At 36.2% G+C, this 14,391-nt stretch overlaps 1 protein-coding gene across 1 annotated transcript in view; it reads left to right on the top strand.

Annotated features, from left to right (window-relative positions):
* Positions 1-14,391, top strand: part of MOXD1 (monooxygenase DBH like 1) — a 78,598-nt gene that overhangs the window by 44,512 nt on the left and 19,695 nt on the right. Inside the window, exons 5-6 of the mRNA XM_015600063.2 lie at positions 12,319-12,498; positions 12,789-12,891. Of these exons, the coding sequence (XP_015455549.1) occupies positions 12,319-12,498; positions 12,789-12,891 (283 nt within the window). The remainder of the gene's footprint in view (positions 1-12,318; positions 12,499-12,788; positions 12,892-14,391) is intronic.

The following is a 14,391-nucleotide window of genomic DNA, read 5'->3' as shown; positions in this document are numbered from 1 at the left end:
TTTTGGAGACTCTGTAATATAAAATTAAGTATCATAGTGTAACATAAATACAATACATATGTAATATAGATAGTGGATGGGAAATATGAGAAGTAATATTTGATGAATACTTTGTATATACCATGCACTGTGTGGAGCTTTCCAATATCTTATGTAATTCTCACGAACAACTATGTTGTAGGAAATAGAGATTCGTATAATTAATTAACTTGTCAGGGACGATTCAGCTAATAAGTGATGAGACCAGAATTTTAAAAATATATCATAAAATTAGTATTTTTTTCACTGTCAAAAATTCAAATACAAAAGGCCATACAGTGAAAAGCAAAAAACTCTTTTGCCTCAAGTTCCACTTCCCATAAGCCATCATTAGTATTTTCTTATATTTTTCTGAAATTTTCTATACATGTGCAATCACATATCTTTGTCTGTTTCTCTCTCTTTCACTCTCTCTCTCTTGTTTTTATTTTTAGACCCTAATAGGATTATGCTATATATTTTGGCACTTGCTTTTTTACGTTTAGTAATATCTCTTGGAAAATGTTCTACTTCAGTATGTATAGATCTGTCTTATTCTTTTATGACTGTGTGGTAGTCCACTTTCTGAATTTAACATAATTTAATTAGTAACATTAAATTATTTCTAGTTTTATGCCAGGACATTCTTTCTGTATTAGTTTGCTTAGGCTGCCGTAACAAAACACCAAAAACTGGGTGGCTTAAACAATAGAAATTTATTTCTTAAAGTTCTGGAGTCTGGGAAGCGCCAGATCAAGGTGTCAGCAAGGAAGGTTTCATTCTGAAGTCTCTTCTCTTGGCTTGTAGACGGTTGGGGCTTCAACATGCGAATTTTGAGAGGATATAACATTCAGTCCATAACACTCTTCAACATTGTGTAAAAACAAACTTTTAAAATATTGTCAATCTGATACATGAAAAGAGTTCACTGTTTTCATTTCCATTTACTTAATTATGAATGTTTTTAACATCTTTTTCTCTGTAATCTCTTTGCTGTGAATTTCCATGTTTTTGGTCTGTTTTATCAGAACTTTTTTGTATTAAGAGTATTAGCTCTGTTTTTGACACAAATGTCGCAAATATTTTCTCTTTTGTTTTGGTAATTTAATGTTTACATTTTTTGCTCAGCTGAGTATTGCTTCTAATTCTTTCCTTTATTAATTTTTAGTTCACTTCCCTAGAATAGGAGGTGGGTCACATAAAATAAAGTTGGAGTGTCCATTCATTTTAGTACACAATTCTGTCTCCCTTCATTCTGAGATATGCTACTATAATCCTATAAGATGTTCCCCATTTCTGCAGTTTTCCTTCTCCATAAAACATGTTGGCCCATGCGCGTATCTGTACCCTGCATAGGGTTGGCAGAAATCCAGATATACTCATGCCTTTGATGTACGCGTTGTTGCATCAAAGAGCATGTGTTAACCAATAAAATTGTTGGAAAAGTTTACTGAACCATTTTTCTGCAGTATAAAATAGCAAAATCATACCTACTTTATATAATTTTGAATGGTATGCTCTTTCAATTTCACGAGTCGTCAGAATTTGACATGCATGTTAATCTAAAAAACAATTCAATTTTTCATTTAAAAACAGCTTACACTTTTCAAGATATAAGCAATAGCGTGTCAAAGAATAACTAGCAATATCTAGTCTTGATATTATATTTTCCTAATTTCGACACACACAAATAATAAAGGTTTTGAAGAAGTCTGCTTCATGTAATGAATTGTCAGCAAGTGATGAAACAATGAGGTACTACTCCAATCACGGAGAAAAAAATTCACATATAAAATAACTGCATTTAACAAAAACATGATATATATTCTAAGTTGTACAGAAATTAGTATCATTTTTAGCTGCTTGCTACAAATTATTATGTGCTAGACACATTTTCTCTTTTATTTTTTATGATGGGTTAAAATCAATATATGTTCTAATCTTATAAATAAGAAGACGGAATTTCAGTAAGGTTAAGTAATTTGCCTCAGGTCACACAGCTAGTAAGAGCCAGACATTGGATTACAAAGTGAGTCTTTGGCTTTAAGCTATCACACAGTACTGACTCCTGAAAGAAGTTCGGAGAAACATGGCAAATGTGAGCCAAAACAATCAGAGAAGGCATCCAGCAAAAACAGAACCTAGGCTTTCAAGAATGAGTAGGATTTTAATAAGCAAAGTTGAATAAAGAGACGTATTGGATGGAGAAAACAGTGTGAATGAAATTATGGAAATAAGACTGAACATGATGTATAAGGGGAAGGGATCCCTGCGTCAGAATTCATGCACATGGGACTGTATGGGTCATATGCAACAGACCCATGACAGAGTGCCCTGAATCTCAGAAAAATAAATGTGGACTTGATCAACTACAGGATGGGTGGTGTAGAGTCATGGAATATTATTGGTCAGATTAATGAGATGAAAAGTACTGATCTGGGAAGATTGTCTGGCTGGGATTGGAGTGTTGTCCAGAAGGCAAACATCTAAACATCCAAGAAGATAAGTAGGTGGCTGTTGGTTTAACTCAGGGTGGTTGCATAGGAAGTGTGGACTAGATGATTGCTGTAACTGGAAAATAACGTGAGGACATTCTGAAGATGAGAAATATAAAATAGAATGAGTCATACTGCTTTGGTATATTCTAAATATTCAGTGTTCTCATGAAAAAATCAGTTTTCAGACACATTATAGAACTCAGCTATTTGTTATTTTGGGAACATTTCTTTTTTAGAACTCTGAATTAATAAAGTTTCTAACAATCTAAATTTGAATAATCGTCTCAGTTTTTGTTGTTTATCTAATGAAAGGAAAGAAACAAAGGATGACTAAAAAAATTGTTGGTAATTACTATCAGCATCAAACCCATTTTTATTTCAGCTGGATATCGCTTGGGTTTGTTTCAAGCAAATCCCTTAGTCCAGAGGTTCACAGATTTCAAGAGCTGCTGCTTCGTTTTCAGCTTTGCCCTTAACATTGCATTGTTTTCATACTTAGATTGTTCTTTCATGGTAGAGAAATGGCAGCCCCAACCATCTTCCAAATCCACAGGACAGGAGAGGACAGCTCTTCTGTTAGCCACCATGTAATGGTCCTGTGTTTGCAGCAATTTAAGTTCATGTCAAGGATGAAATCACATAGATGGGTTTAAGCCACTCAAGGGAAGTGGGAATCATTCTTAGTCAAATGGCATGGCTAAGAAATTCGGAATACTGTTCGAAGGTCTTCTAGGGGAGTTGATGCTGGAAGGCAACCCAAAATTATCATTCTCTGGCTTTAGCTTTCCTTCTGTACTAGAATATGAACTGTATGACTGTCAGATTCATGGTCGATGTATCTTTATTTCCTTCCTTGACAACAAAGAGCATATAGTAGGTAGAGATAGATTTTCTTTTTTTCTTTTTTTTTCAAATTTTTGTTTAGTTGAGTACAGGAATGAATGAACAAATGATATCTCTTGAGAGAGAAGATTTCAAATCAAAATGGTAAGGAAAGTTTATATTCAGAAGTATATATAAACACAAGAAGTGTCATTGCAGTTTAATTTCTTTTGGAGAAAAGAAGGAAGTCACATTTCAGAAAAAGATCTCCAGAGAAAATACATGTCTGTCTTATACATGCAAATTTAAAAATAAAATCCTAAATAAATTGATATAGCACACATATATATTTCATATGATTACTTATTTTACAATAAAACATTTGATCATGGCAATATTTTTGTCTGAATTTTTTGTAACATACATACCTTAAAACTAGATTTTGAAACACTGGAACTTGTGACTAGATTACTTGTATAGACTTCCTTGTTATCTGTGTGCGTACAATGTTAAAAATGTGTTAATAAACCCAGAATCCAACTTATAATAATATTTGTATCATTCGTTGAGCACCTACTAGGTATCTGTTGCTTTACATGGGCCAGTCACTGAATTCTCAAGTCATCTTGTCAGTAAGCCTCACTATCACAGAGTTACTGAAAAGGAAACTGAGATAGAGAGAAATAAAGCAACTAGGAAAGAGAGATAGAAAGTCACATAATTATCATTTCTTTGTTGTAATTGGATTAAGATAAGTCTCTTAGCAAGTCTGATGATTATAACAATGGTAATCATAATATATAAGTATCAAACCAACCTGTACACATTAAGTTGACACAATTTTATGTCAAATATATTTAAATTCTATACATACATACATACATGCATACATGTAATGGAACAAGATTGAAACCCAAAATAATGTGGTCCAAAAAATGCTTTTTCGTCATGTTACTTGTCCTAGGTTTAGTCCCCAGATTCAGTCCCTAGAGACAAGAATTCATGTGCAAATGATTGATTAAGGAAGTACCAGGAGAAAACACTAGAGGGGAGAGTAAAGCCAGAGAAGGGAAGAAGTGAGCAAGGGTGTGACGGTATGGTAGTTCCAGCTTCAATCTAATCCTACTGTTTCTGTCTGTTCAGGCTGAATAGCGTAAATTGGGTGGCTTATAAACAATGGAAATGTATTTTTCACAGTTCTGGAAATGGAGAAATCTAAGATAAAGGCACTTGCAGATTTGGGGTCAAGCGAGGACTGCTTCCTCATAGAAGGCTGTCTTCTCACTGGGTCCTCACATGGTAGAAGGGGTGAGGGAGCTCTCTGAGGTCTCTCTTATAAGGACACTAATCCCATTCATGATGGATCTGGTCTCACGACGTAATCACTTCCCAAAGGCCTCAATTTCTAATTCTATCACCTTGTGGAGTAGGATTTCAGCATAAATTTTGGGAGAACACAAATATTCAGTCTACAGCATCCATGGAGAACATACAATATCTTTAGGATTTATCTCATTTGACACAAGATTGCTGGACATTAATACTCCCTTACCTTTTACCTTCCCCAGAGGAACATACATTTTCTGGCACTTCTCGTTTTCTACAAAGTGAGCCTAAGATCAGGCCACTGAGGAAAGTCACAGATACAAGTGATTAGAAATAAGGCACCTAAAACCTGGGTGATGGATACACAGAAAATGATAAAGAGACCTGAAATGATCTTGATGGAGCACTGGCACTGTCCCATTTATGCCCCCGTCAATAAAGGTACGAGAGTATCAGTATGGTACTTAGGACCACTGACTTCTGATCCAGTGCCATCAGAGGTCAACTCTGGGCTCTGACACACTTGGTCAAGTTTCTTAACTTATGTGTGTTTTATTTTTTGCAACTATAAAATGTGCGATAATTCTAATACCTAAGCACATAAGTTTGTTTTGAGGATTAATTAGACATATGTATATGTACACTATAATCATCCAGTCTGTATGTAGATTAGCGCCATAGAGCCTGATGGAGAGTAAGAGCTAATGTGATGAGGTCATGTCACACAGCTGGTTAGTGTCACAGCCAAGAAGCGAACTTGGTCTCCTGACCACCAGGTCATTCTATTACTCCTTACTGGCTGTATGAGTGTTAATTTAAAATTTCTTAGAGTAGCTAGGTATCTCTAGTTTATCGAATATCTCAGTAAAATGAAAATTAATATATATGTTAATATAGATCCAGAAGCTACCTTGAAGCTCATGAATAATCTATTAAGAATTCAAAGAATAATATATACACTAAGCATGCTGTGTTATAAACTTTCTTAAATGTAATTTTCTATTTCGTTTTGTTTATATTTTTGAGGTGTTTGGCAAAAAAACCTAATTCACATTTTGAAATAAATGACTGTAAATCATAATGTTTTACCTCTTTCAAGGGTACTTGTATATTCATCATGTAAAACAGCCTTCGTACTAAGTACCTATATGGAATTTCAGGAATCAATAAGGGAGAAAGACATTTCTATGTGTTACAGGGGGTGATTTTCTCCTATATTGCTTTTCATGGGCATTTATTGAAGTAACTTTATTATTAACTTACCGAGATGCAATTAAGATGAAAGAGTAAAACAAAAGCAAAGCAGTTTCATTTGGCAAGTTTCCTAAGGAAAAAAAAAAAGATAATTGCAAATAGCACATACATAAATGCACATACATATTGATGAGTTAATGATATGTAGTTACTCATGTTTGATTATTAATCAGGACTCTTGGTTGCAAGTAACAGAAACCCAACTTGAACTAGCTTAGGAAATAGAAAAGAATGTATCGACTTATAAATAAGAGGAAAGGTTGGCTAAATAAGCCATAGAACGTCCGAGATGAAGCTGGATCCAGGAATAACTTAAGTCAGGTATTCAAACCCTGCTAGGACTGTCTTGTCTTTGGAATTTTTCTGTGTGCTGACTTGTATCTCACTACATCACTGGCTTCTTCTACAATCTCCAACTTCTAGAGTGTGATAGATTTTTTTTTTCCATATTTTGAAAATCTCAAAAAAAGATTGATGTGTTGGGCGCCTATCCCTGAACTGGTCAATAATGGCTGGCAGGTCCCAGTCATGCTTAAGATGGTAGTTCCCATGACAAATCAGTAGTGTAGTAGTAGATGAATTATTTCCCAGAAGTCTTCTTTCCTTCAGTTCTTCTCTTTTCTTCATTCCCTTTCTTCATCTCTGTCCCACCTGACCACTTACTTGGCTTTAGCCGCCAAGTCCATTCAAGCCGTGGCACCTTGACACCACATCAGCAAGTCAGGTTTTGCTTCGAGCCTTGACTTTTTTCATAGTGTATTACCTGTAGGACAATGACGTCATTCTCTTGCTCATTTGATTGCATCTTACAAATTGGATGTGTTGTTATGCTGAAAGAGCTTTCCCCAGTGGAGATGAGGATAAGGAGGGAAAAAGGGAGAGCGAGAAGCAGATACCCCTGCCCCACCATAGTTACATGAGCATATTAGCATGATCTTACAATCATCTATACACTGCTAGTTCTGGTTGAAATGTCCTCATAGGCAGTATCTCCTTAAGAGTCAGCTGCCCTTTGGATAATCTTTGTTGAAGAAGGGTTACTGGCTTTTACATGGTTAGCAACTTGTGCCTCGGGTGAGTATATAAAGCAGAGAATGCCAGGAACAAGAACAGGCAGGAAGAGAAGTGATGGGAATTTACAAAATTTCCAGCTCATTACAGGTTCCACCCATCACCTCTCCTTTTGTTTTAATTTTTAATTTATTGAATTGCAAGTTGTTTGTGGGAAACTATGGTCCACTCATGTTTCAACAAGCAACATCTTAAATGGATAGACTTGGAAAAATAAGTGCAGAGAAATTGCTCTTAAGAACTGTAATACCTCCTGTTTTTCTCACTCTGAGCTCAATATATTTAGACAAATGAGGAAGGTCACTTCCTCCTCTTTTTTTTTTACCCTCCAAAATAAAAACTAAAGCAAGATACACTATACTTAATATAGATAATGAAACCTATTTAACCTCAACCAAGTAGGGGAAGCATGTATTTGTGATAAATTCATGTCATGAACAAACACAGGGATAATTAGGACCTACATAAAATGTACAAATCTGCAAATTGTTAGTTTCTGATAAAAAAAAAAAGTCTGTGAGTGGGTGATCTATTAGCTTTCTAGAGTACCATAATAAATGACCACAAGTTGGGTAGCTTGAAACAGCAGAAACTTATTCTTTCACAGCTCTAGAGTCCAGAAGTCCAAAATCAAGATGTCAGCAGGGCCATTTTCCCTCTGAAGGCTCTAGGAAAGAATCCTTGCTTGGCTCTTCTAGCTTCTGGTAGTTTCTGGCTTTCCTTGTCTTATGGCAGCTTGACTCCAATATCTGCTTCTGTCTTCACATGGCCATCTTCTCTTTCTGTTTGTTTGAATCTGAATCTCCCTCTTCTTTCTTTTCTATAAGGACACTAGTCATTGGATTTATGACCCACCCGAAGACAGTGTGACCTCATCTTATCTAATTATATCTGAAAAAGACCGTATTTCCAAATATGGTCACATTCTGAGGTTCTAGGTGGACATGAATTTTGGAGAGATACTGTTCAACCCAGTACAGGGCAATTAAACAAATATATATGTTTCATCAAGTGTTATTGTTTAAGTGATTGGTATTTGAAGGTTGCAAAAGAATGTGAATTAAGTTTACCGATGCTCCGTGGCTTTCAGAAGACCATTTTGAACTGAATCTGTTTCACAATAGGTGCTGGTGAAAGACCAGAAGGCAGGCAGTTTTGTCAAGGATCCTCCAACTCCAATCACAGAAAGATAACATATATTTCCTCTAAGATTTTTCACCCCCTACGGATATTGCCCTATGGATATTGCCATCTCCCCTTAAGGGCTGGATCTCTGAAGATGGGGAATCTCCTCCCATGCGCTCGCGGCGTGCACCTGGGGCCTGGTGCACCCGGGGCCTGGTGCACCCGGGCGATGGTCCGTGGCTCCATCGGGAGTGCGAACCCAGGACCTTCTGCATGTAAAGCAGACGTGCTAACCATTACACTATGGAGCTACCCTCACCTCTTGTTCTGAAATAGTGCCTTGGTTATAAGTTCTAAGGAATTTTGAGACACATAAGTTTGTTTTTTTGTTTTTTTTTTTTTTAAATCTTATCCCTGTCTTTTTTTATCCTGACTAGAATAGGGTGACACCAAATGAGATTATTTAAGTCATCTCATTATTTTGTATAATTTTTGTATATTTCAAAAAAAAAAAACTGAATATGTATAAAGGTTGCTGATGTTTAAGATTTTTTAATCATTTAGTCCTTTATCAAGTTCTACCCCCAACTGTCCTGTGCAGCTAGAGTGTACAGACATTCATTCCTCTCTCATGAAAATAATCGAGTCACTTACTGAAAACCAATTAGGAGGTATGCACGGTTTTTAAAAGGTTTGCAATGGGAGAAAAGTGCCTGTACCCTGCACCAAACAGGTTGTACTTATTCATAGCCGAGGAACAGAATGCAGAGCAAAATAAAGAAAAATCGAAATGTGGAGGCAAAAGTCTGAATCATGAATTCTGAGGTCTTATATGAATGGTTGTGAAAGTATCTTCAGTATCCCAACAGGAGGATCAGAAGGGGAAGATTGCAGAACTGATTCACAGTTGTGAGCACCTAGGTCAGTAGTGAGGGGTTGGTAAGTAAGTGACCTCTTGGGGAAAAGTGGTGGGTTGAATGACTGGAAAGATGTTAAAGAACTAAAAGATCAGGAATGAGGGACAGAGTGTTTCAGAGGGAGTAGAGTACTGGGTGGTTATAAGTACAGAGTGCGATAGTGGGATTGGGTTGCTGAAGTGCAGCGCAGGGTAAATCAATGTTATTGAGAGACAATCAAGAAATTAGGAGGCAGTGAACAGCCTCATTGATATTGGCTTCATGGAAGGGGAAGTATTCACTCATTTCTAGTCAGTAAATAGTTGTTAAGCAGTCTCTGTGTTGCAGGGACTGTCCTAGACATTTTTGACCTGGGTAAACAGGGTAAGAGATGATGGGTCACAGGGGCTTTATACTTCCCAAGTTCAGTTTTATGGTTAAAACAGTTTAATTTCCACCTTGGCCTTGGCTGTGCCTAGCAGCCTTTTTTTCTTCTCTTTCATCTGTGTTTGGTTCTCAGTCTTTATTATGTCTGAGGCTAATAAATAACTCACACTTGCCAAGCCATCCTTGCCAGGCGTCTATTACATACGATGGTGGGCGTGCAGGACTATTGTCTGTTCTGGGTCTGTAAATCCTACCTATGTACAAGGACACAGTGATCAATAATGTGGTTTAATATGTCACCAGGAGTTTGCTTCACTTCCACCCACTTCCATATCACTACTTTATATATATTTTTTTATTTATTTCTTCTGCAATCATATAGCCAGACTAAAACAAAAATTAAATTAAATTAAATGTTTATTCCAGTCTCAGAAATACCAATTTATCTATATTTGTATACTTTATATTGCCATACCTTCTTGGACAATTTCTATACATTTAATATTTTTTGAATAGAAGTGCAGTTGTGTGGTGTCATCACCTTCCTTGCTGGCATCTATCAGCTACTTTTCTTAGTGAAGCCTTTCATCCTCCATCTCATTGGAAACAATTTCCAGGGTCCTTGGTGCATCTCCAGCAGGTCTTTCTGCAATAATGTATTGCAGTTAGGAGTACTGACTTTGATTGAGGTCAGGCAAGTCTGGTTTCAAATCCCCATCTATCAGTTCCTACCTGTGGTACTTTAGGCTAGTTGCTTAATCACTGAGTCTCAGTTTTCATATCTGTAAAATGTAGATTAACCTTTACCTTATAGATTTGTTATAAATATTAACTGAAATATGTCTAATATAGTAGCTAGCAGATAGTAGGTGCTGAAGAAAAAATAATATTATTATTCCTAGAATGTATTGGTAACTTGGAAGCTTGGTGTTAGTTTCAGTACTTCCTATATTAAAAGAAAAAAGAAAAAAAAAAAAAAAGAACTTGCTCCTAAAGCGTGCTTTTAAGAAGTTTATTTGAAGCTTCTGTTTGGCAGGCACCACCCAGTCTCACATCTCTGCATGCACACTCTTAGCTCTCTCTTGCTATGCCTCAATGAAGGCCACTAGTTTCTGCAGTTGCCTTGGCAACAGCCAACTGTTATTTGCTCTAACAGCTCCTTTCGTGGGCCTACCTTGTAGAGCTCAGTACAACCTATTGGTCCTGCTTAAACTTATAAGACACTTAGCAAACATCTCATATGTGCCTAAATATTTTACTGTGGACATATTAGCAGTGCCCTGTCCCCCTGGGAGTACTGAGGTACCCAAATAAATCAAGTCTCACAAGAAAACTCAAACTAGATGTAGAAACTAAAATCTAATAGAAATCCTGGGTTACCCTTTTATGTAATTGTTGTATATTATGCAACCATGCTTGAATAATAACTGTCATTTCCAAGCAAAATAGAAAATAGTTTCTGCCTTCAGGGTGCACAATGTTTTAGAGACTAGACGAGTGCAAACAAAGCCATGTGCAATGTCATTTCTGTGAATGCGATGTTAAAAATGTACATATTGTAAGTAAGGCATGATTCACTGGGCAACACATGAAAAAGCTGGATTTTAAAACTTGAACCCTGGGCTGCTTATTCAGATCTCTGCCTATCACATACCATTTCTCTCTTTTGCTGCTTAGATTTTTCTATTAAAAGAAAAAAAAGAAAACCTACGTAGAAAATCAAAATGGAAAGCTTTAGGAGAAAATAGCTGAAAACACTTTATCTTTATATTCATGTCTGAATCAGAGAACAAGCAAGCACTTTAAAATGCATCGCCTTCATTTAAGTAGTTAAGACTAAAAGCAGCAGTGTGGATGAGCTCCAAGACACCTAAACTCTTGGAAATTTAGGGACACATGAAAGCTTCTTTGTCAGATAAATAGAAGATCCAAAGAACATTGTAATTGATGGCAACACCCATAGACCAGCTGGGCTAAGTACAGGGCTCATGCATTTCCTCTGGATATAAGGCTCGTTGGGATGTTAAGACATGCTTAGCTTCTTCTGAGTTCCTGGACTGAAAGTGGCCAAGGGAACTAACAGAAAGAACAAAGGCAGGAGCATGTTCACATGGATCCTGCTTTCAGTGTTGGGACTAACTTCACTACTTATTCTATTTTCACTGGTTTCTACTTTCCCTCTCCTAATTTGAGCAGTGTCACAGGAGCACATCACTACAATGTTTCTTTCTCTTTCACAAATTCTAATAGTAAAATTCTTATTAGAATTTGATTTCGATTACTAAAATAAAAATATTCATTATTGAGCCCTACTTTGTGTCCAGTTCTATGCTCAGCATCAGACAGAAAATAGGTGGATAGATAGATAGATAGATAGATAGATAGATAGATAGATAGATAGATAGACAAATGAGACATCATTTATCACTTCCAGTAGGAGTCAGTGAAGATAACATTTTGAGGTGGAAGAGAGGGAGACTAGATAGTTATACTTATAGCCTTATTTTTTTTCTATGTGAAAAAAAAAGGGGAAAGGGAGCAATGGAAAAGTAAAACCTGGAAGAGAGCAAGCAAGTTTTGAACGTGCTGCTATGCAGAATGATAAGGGAAACAAAAGTGAGTTAAAAAACAAACAAACAACATATTAGTAAAGTCCTATGATTCTTGGAGTAAACGGTTATCTCATCTTTGTTATTGTCATCATCATCATCAATATCGTCATCATCATCATCATTATCGTCATCATCATCATCATTGTCATCATCTCCAGAACAAATTATACTTGAACAACATAACCTTTACATAATTGAGAAAAGTATTCCTTTGTAAAACTGATAATCATTTATGCTAGTTTCATGCTTCTTGCGGCATGTTATAGGGTAATTTAATTTATTACATTCTTCTTATTTGTGCTTATTTAGGTTGAGCCAATGATACAGAGAGGCCACGAGAGTCTAGTCCATCACATCCTGCTCTATCAGTGCAGCAGCAATTTCAACGACAGCGTTCTGGACTATGGCCATGAGTGCTACCACCCTAACATGCCAGATGCGTTCCTCACCTGCGAGACCGTTATTTTTGCCTGGGCCATTGGTGGAGAGGTGGGGCTAATGATTACTAAGATGTAGCACAATTAATTGATCAAGTTTTTTCCTTATAATTCTAATACTTATAAGTAAAGGGTCTGTCTATACATTACTTTTGATATGAGGGTGGCTTATTTTTCTTTCCACAGGAAGTAATTCTTTCCGTAAACCATTTTATTTCATCAACTATAGATTAATGAAGTTCCAGAATATCAAAATATCTTTGAGCATGGTCAGTTTCAGAGTGGTGTAGAGCTCTCAGGGTCTTTCATAGGACACTGTTTCATGAAATGTTCCTTATTTAGGGCTTTTCCTATCCACCTCATGTTGGATTATCCCTGGGCACTCCGTTGGATCCTCATTATGTACTCCTGGAAGTCCATTATGACAATCCGACTTATGAGGAAGGTGAGTTTATTCTTCATATATTCTACCTATGAATTTTGAAAAGTTTTGTAACTTCTGTCTTAGAGTTGAAATAAAATAGCATCCAGTGTTAGAAAGAATTAACCTATACATTTATAATTCAAATCAGAATACTTTTTAGAGCAAAAGAGGGTACTATTAATAATTACACTGGGACAAGCATCAGTAACAAGGCAAATGGACCTTGAGGTCACTAATCTTAAAAAAAACATTTGCAGACCATTTATTGCAGACTCTTTTCCTTTGTGATGTAAATTAGTCCCAAATACATGGTGCTTTGAAACATTTTTTTCTTACTACACATGAAAACTACTATTCATCACACTAGAAAATATTAAGTATTTTGTAGTGTGACAGGCTAAGCATAAATACACTCAAAAATATTTATGTAGTCACACTGTATAATATGCTATTAAAACAAAGAGTGGTAAGTATTTACATTTGATTTCTGAATTTACTTATGTAATATTCAAAACCAAAAATTGAAAGATTCAATATGAAGTTATCAAAAGAAGCAATTCAGTTACTATTTTACATTGATTTGTGCAATCATTCAGCAAATACTGAACACCAACTATGTGATGTTTGTGAAAAACAGACACATTATAGTTTAATGTGAAAGAGAAACAAATAAATATACCAATTAACATAAAATTATATACAAGCTAATTGATCCAAGAATCATTTTGTCAGTCATGGGTAGGTAAGTCACCTCTGCAGAAAAGAGTTAATTAATTTCAAAAAGTTAATGGAACAAATTTAAGAAGTTTTAGATTCATACTTTGTCTCCGAAGTATGTCACAACAAAGAATGATTCTTATTCATCTCCATCCCACAATGCCTATTGTAGTGCTTTTCAGATAATAGATTCATAACAATTGTTGATTGAATAACTGTTGAATACTTAAAAGAATGATGACAAACTGCATGTCATTTTGCTTCCAGTCCCAAGAACAATGCCTGGTCCAAAACAGACATTTAATGTTGAACTGGTTTAAAGAAAGGAAGCAGTAGTAGAAATAGAAGCTGTGAAGAGAAAGAAATTACTCTTCTTCTCTCTTCAGATTCAGTTTCCTTCTGAAACATACTTGAAATCTGTCAACACCGAACTTTCAGTGCCCCTGCTCCCACACCAGCTCCTCCTTTCCTCACCACAGTCATTGAAGGAAAAGCTGCATTCACTGTCTCCATGTCTTCACCACCTAGTCAATCCCTGAGTCCTTAAAATCTGATTTCTGCCCCCACCGTGCATCTGAAACATCCCTCTCACAGCTTCTATCAAATCAGCTTTGCTGTCCTTCATCTCTACCTACTTCTCTGCAATCTTTTATGTTAATGATCACCATTATATTAATCTCTCTAAACGTGCACTATCTGTGCTACTACTGTTCCTTCCGTCCACTTTACCCTTCTGTCCAGGGCTCTTTGTCCAATTCTCTTCTGTTCCTTGTATTCCTATTGCTCCTTGGGCGATCTCGCTCA

The sequence above is a fragment of the Pteropus alecto genome, unplaced genomic scaffold (assembly GCF_000325575.1).
Source record: "Pteropus alecto unplaced genomic scaffold, ASM32557v1 scaffold79, whole genome shotgun sequence".
NCBI lineage: Eukaryota > Metazoa > Chordata > Mammalia > Chiroptera > Pteropodidae > Pteropus > Pteropus alecto.
The sequence above is the reverse complement of the archived record's forward strand: the minus strand, read 5'-3'. Positions and strand labels throughout refer to the sequence as shown.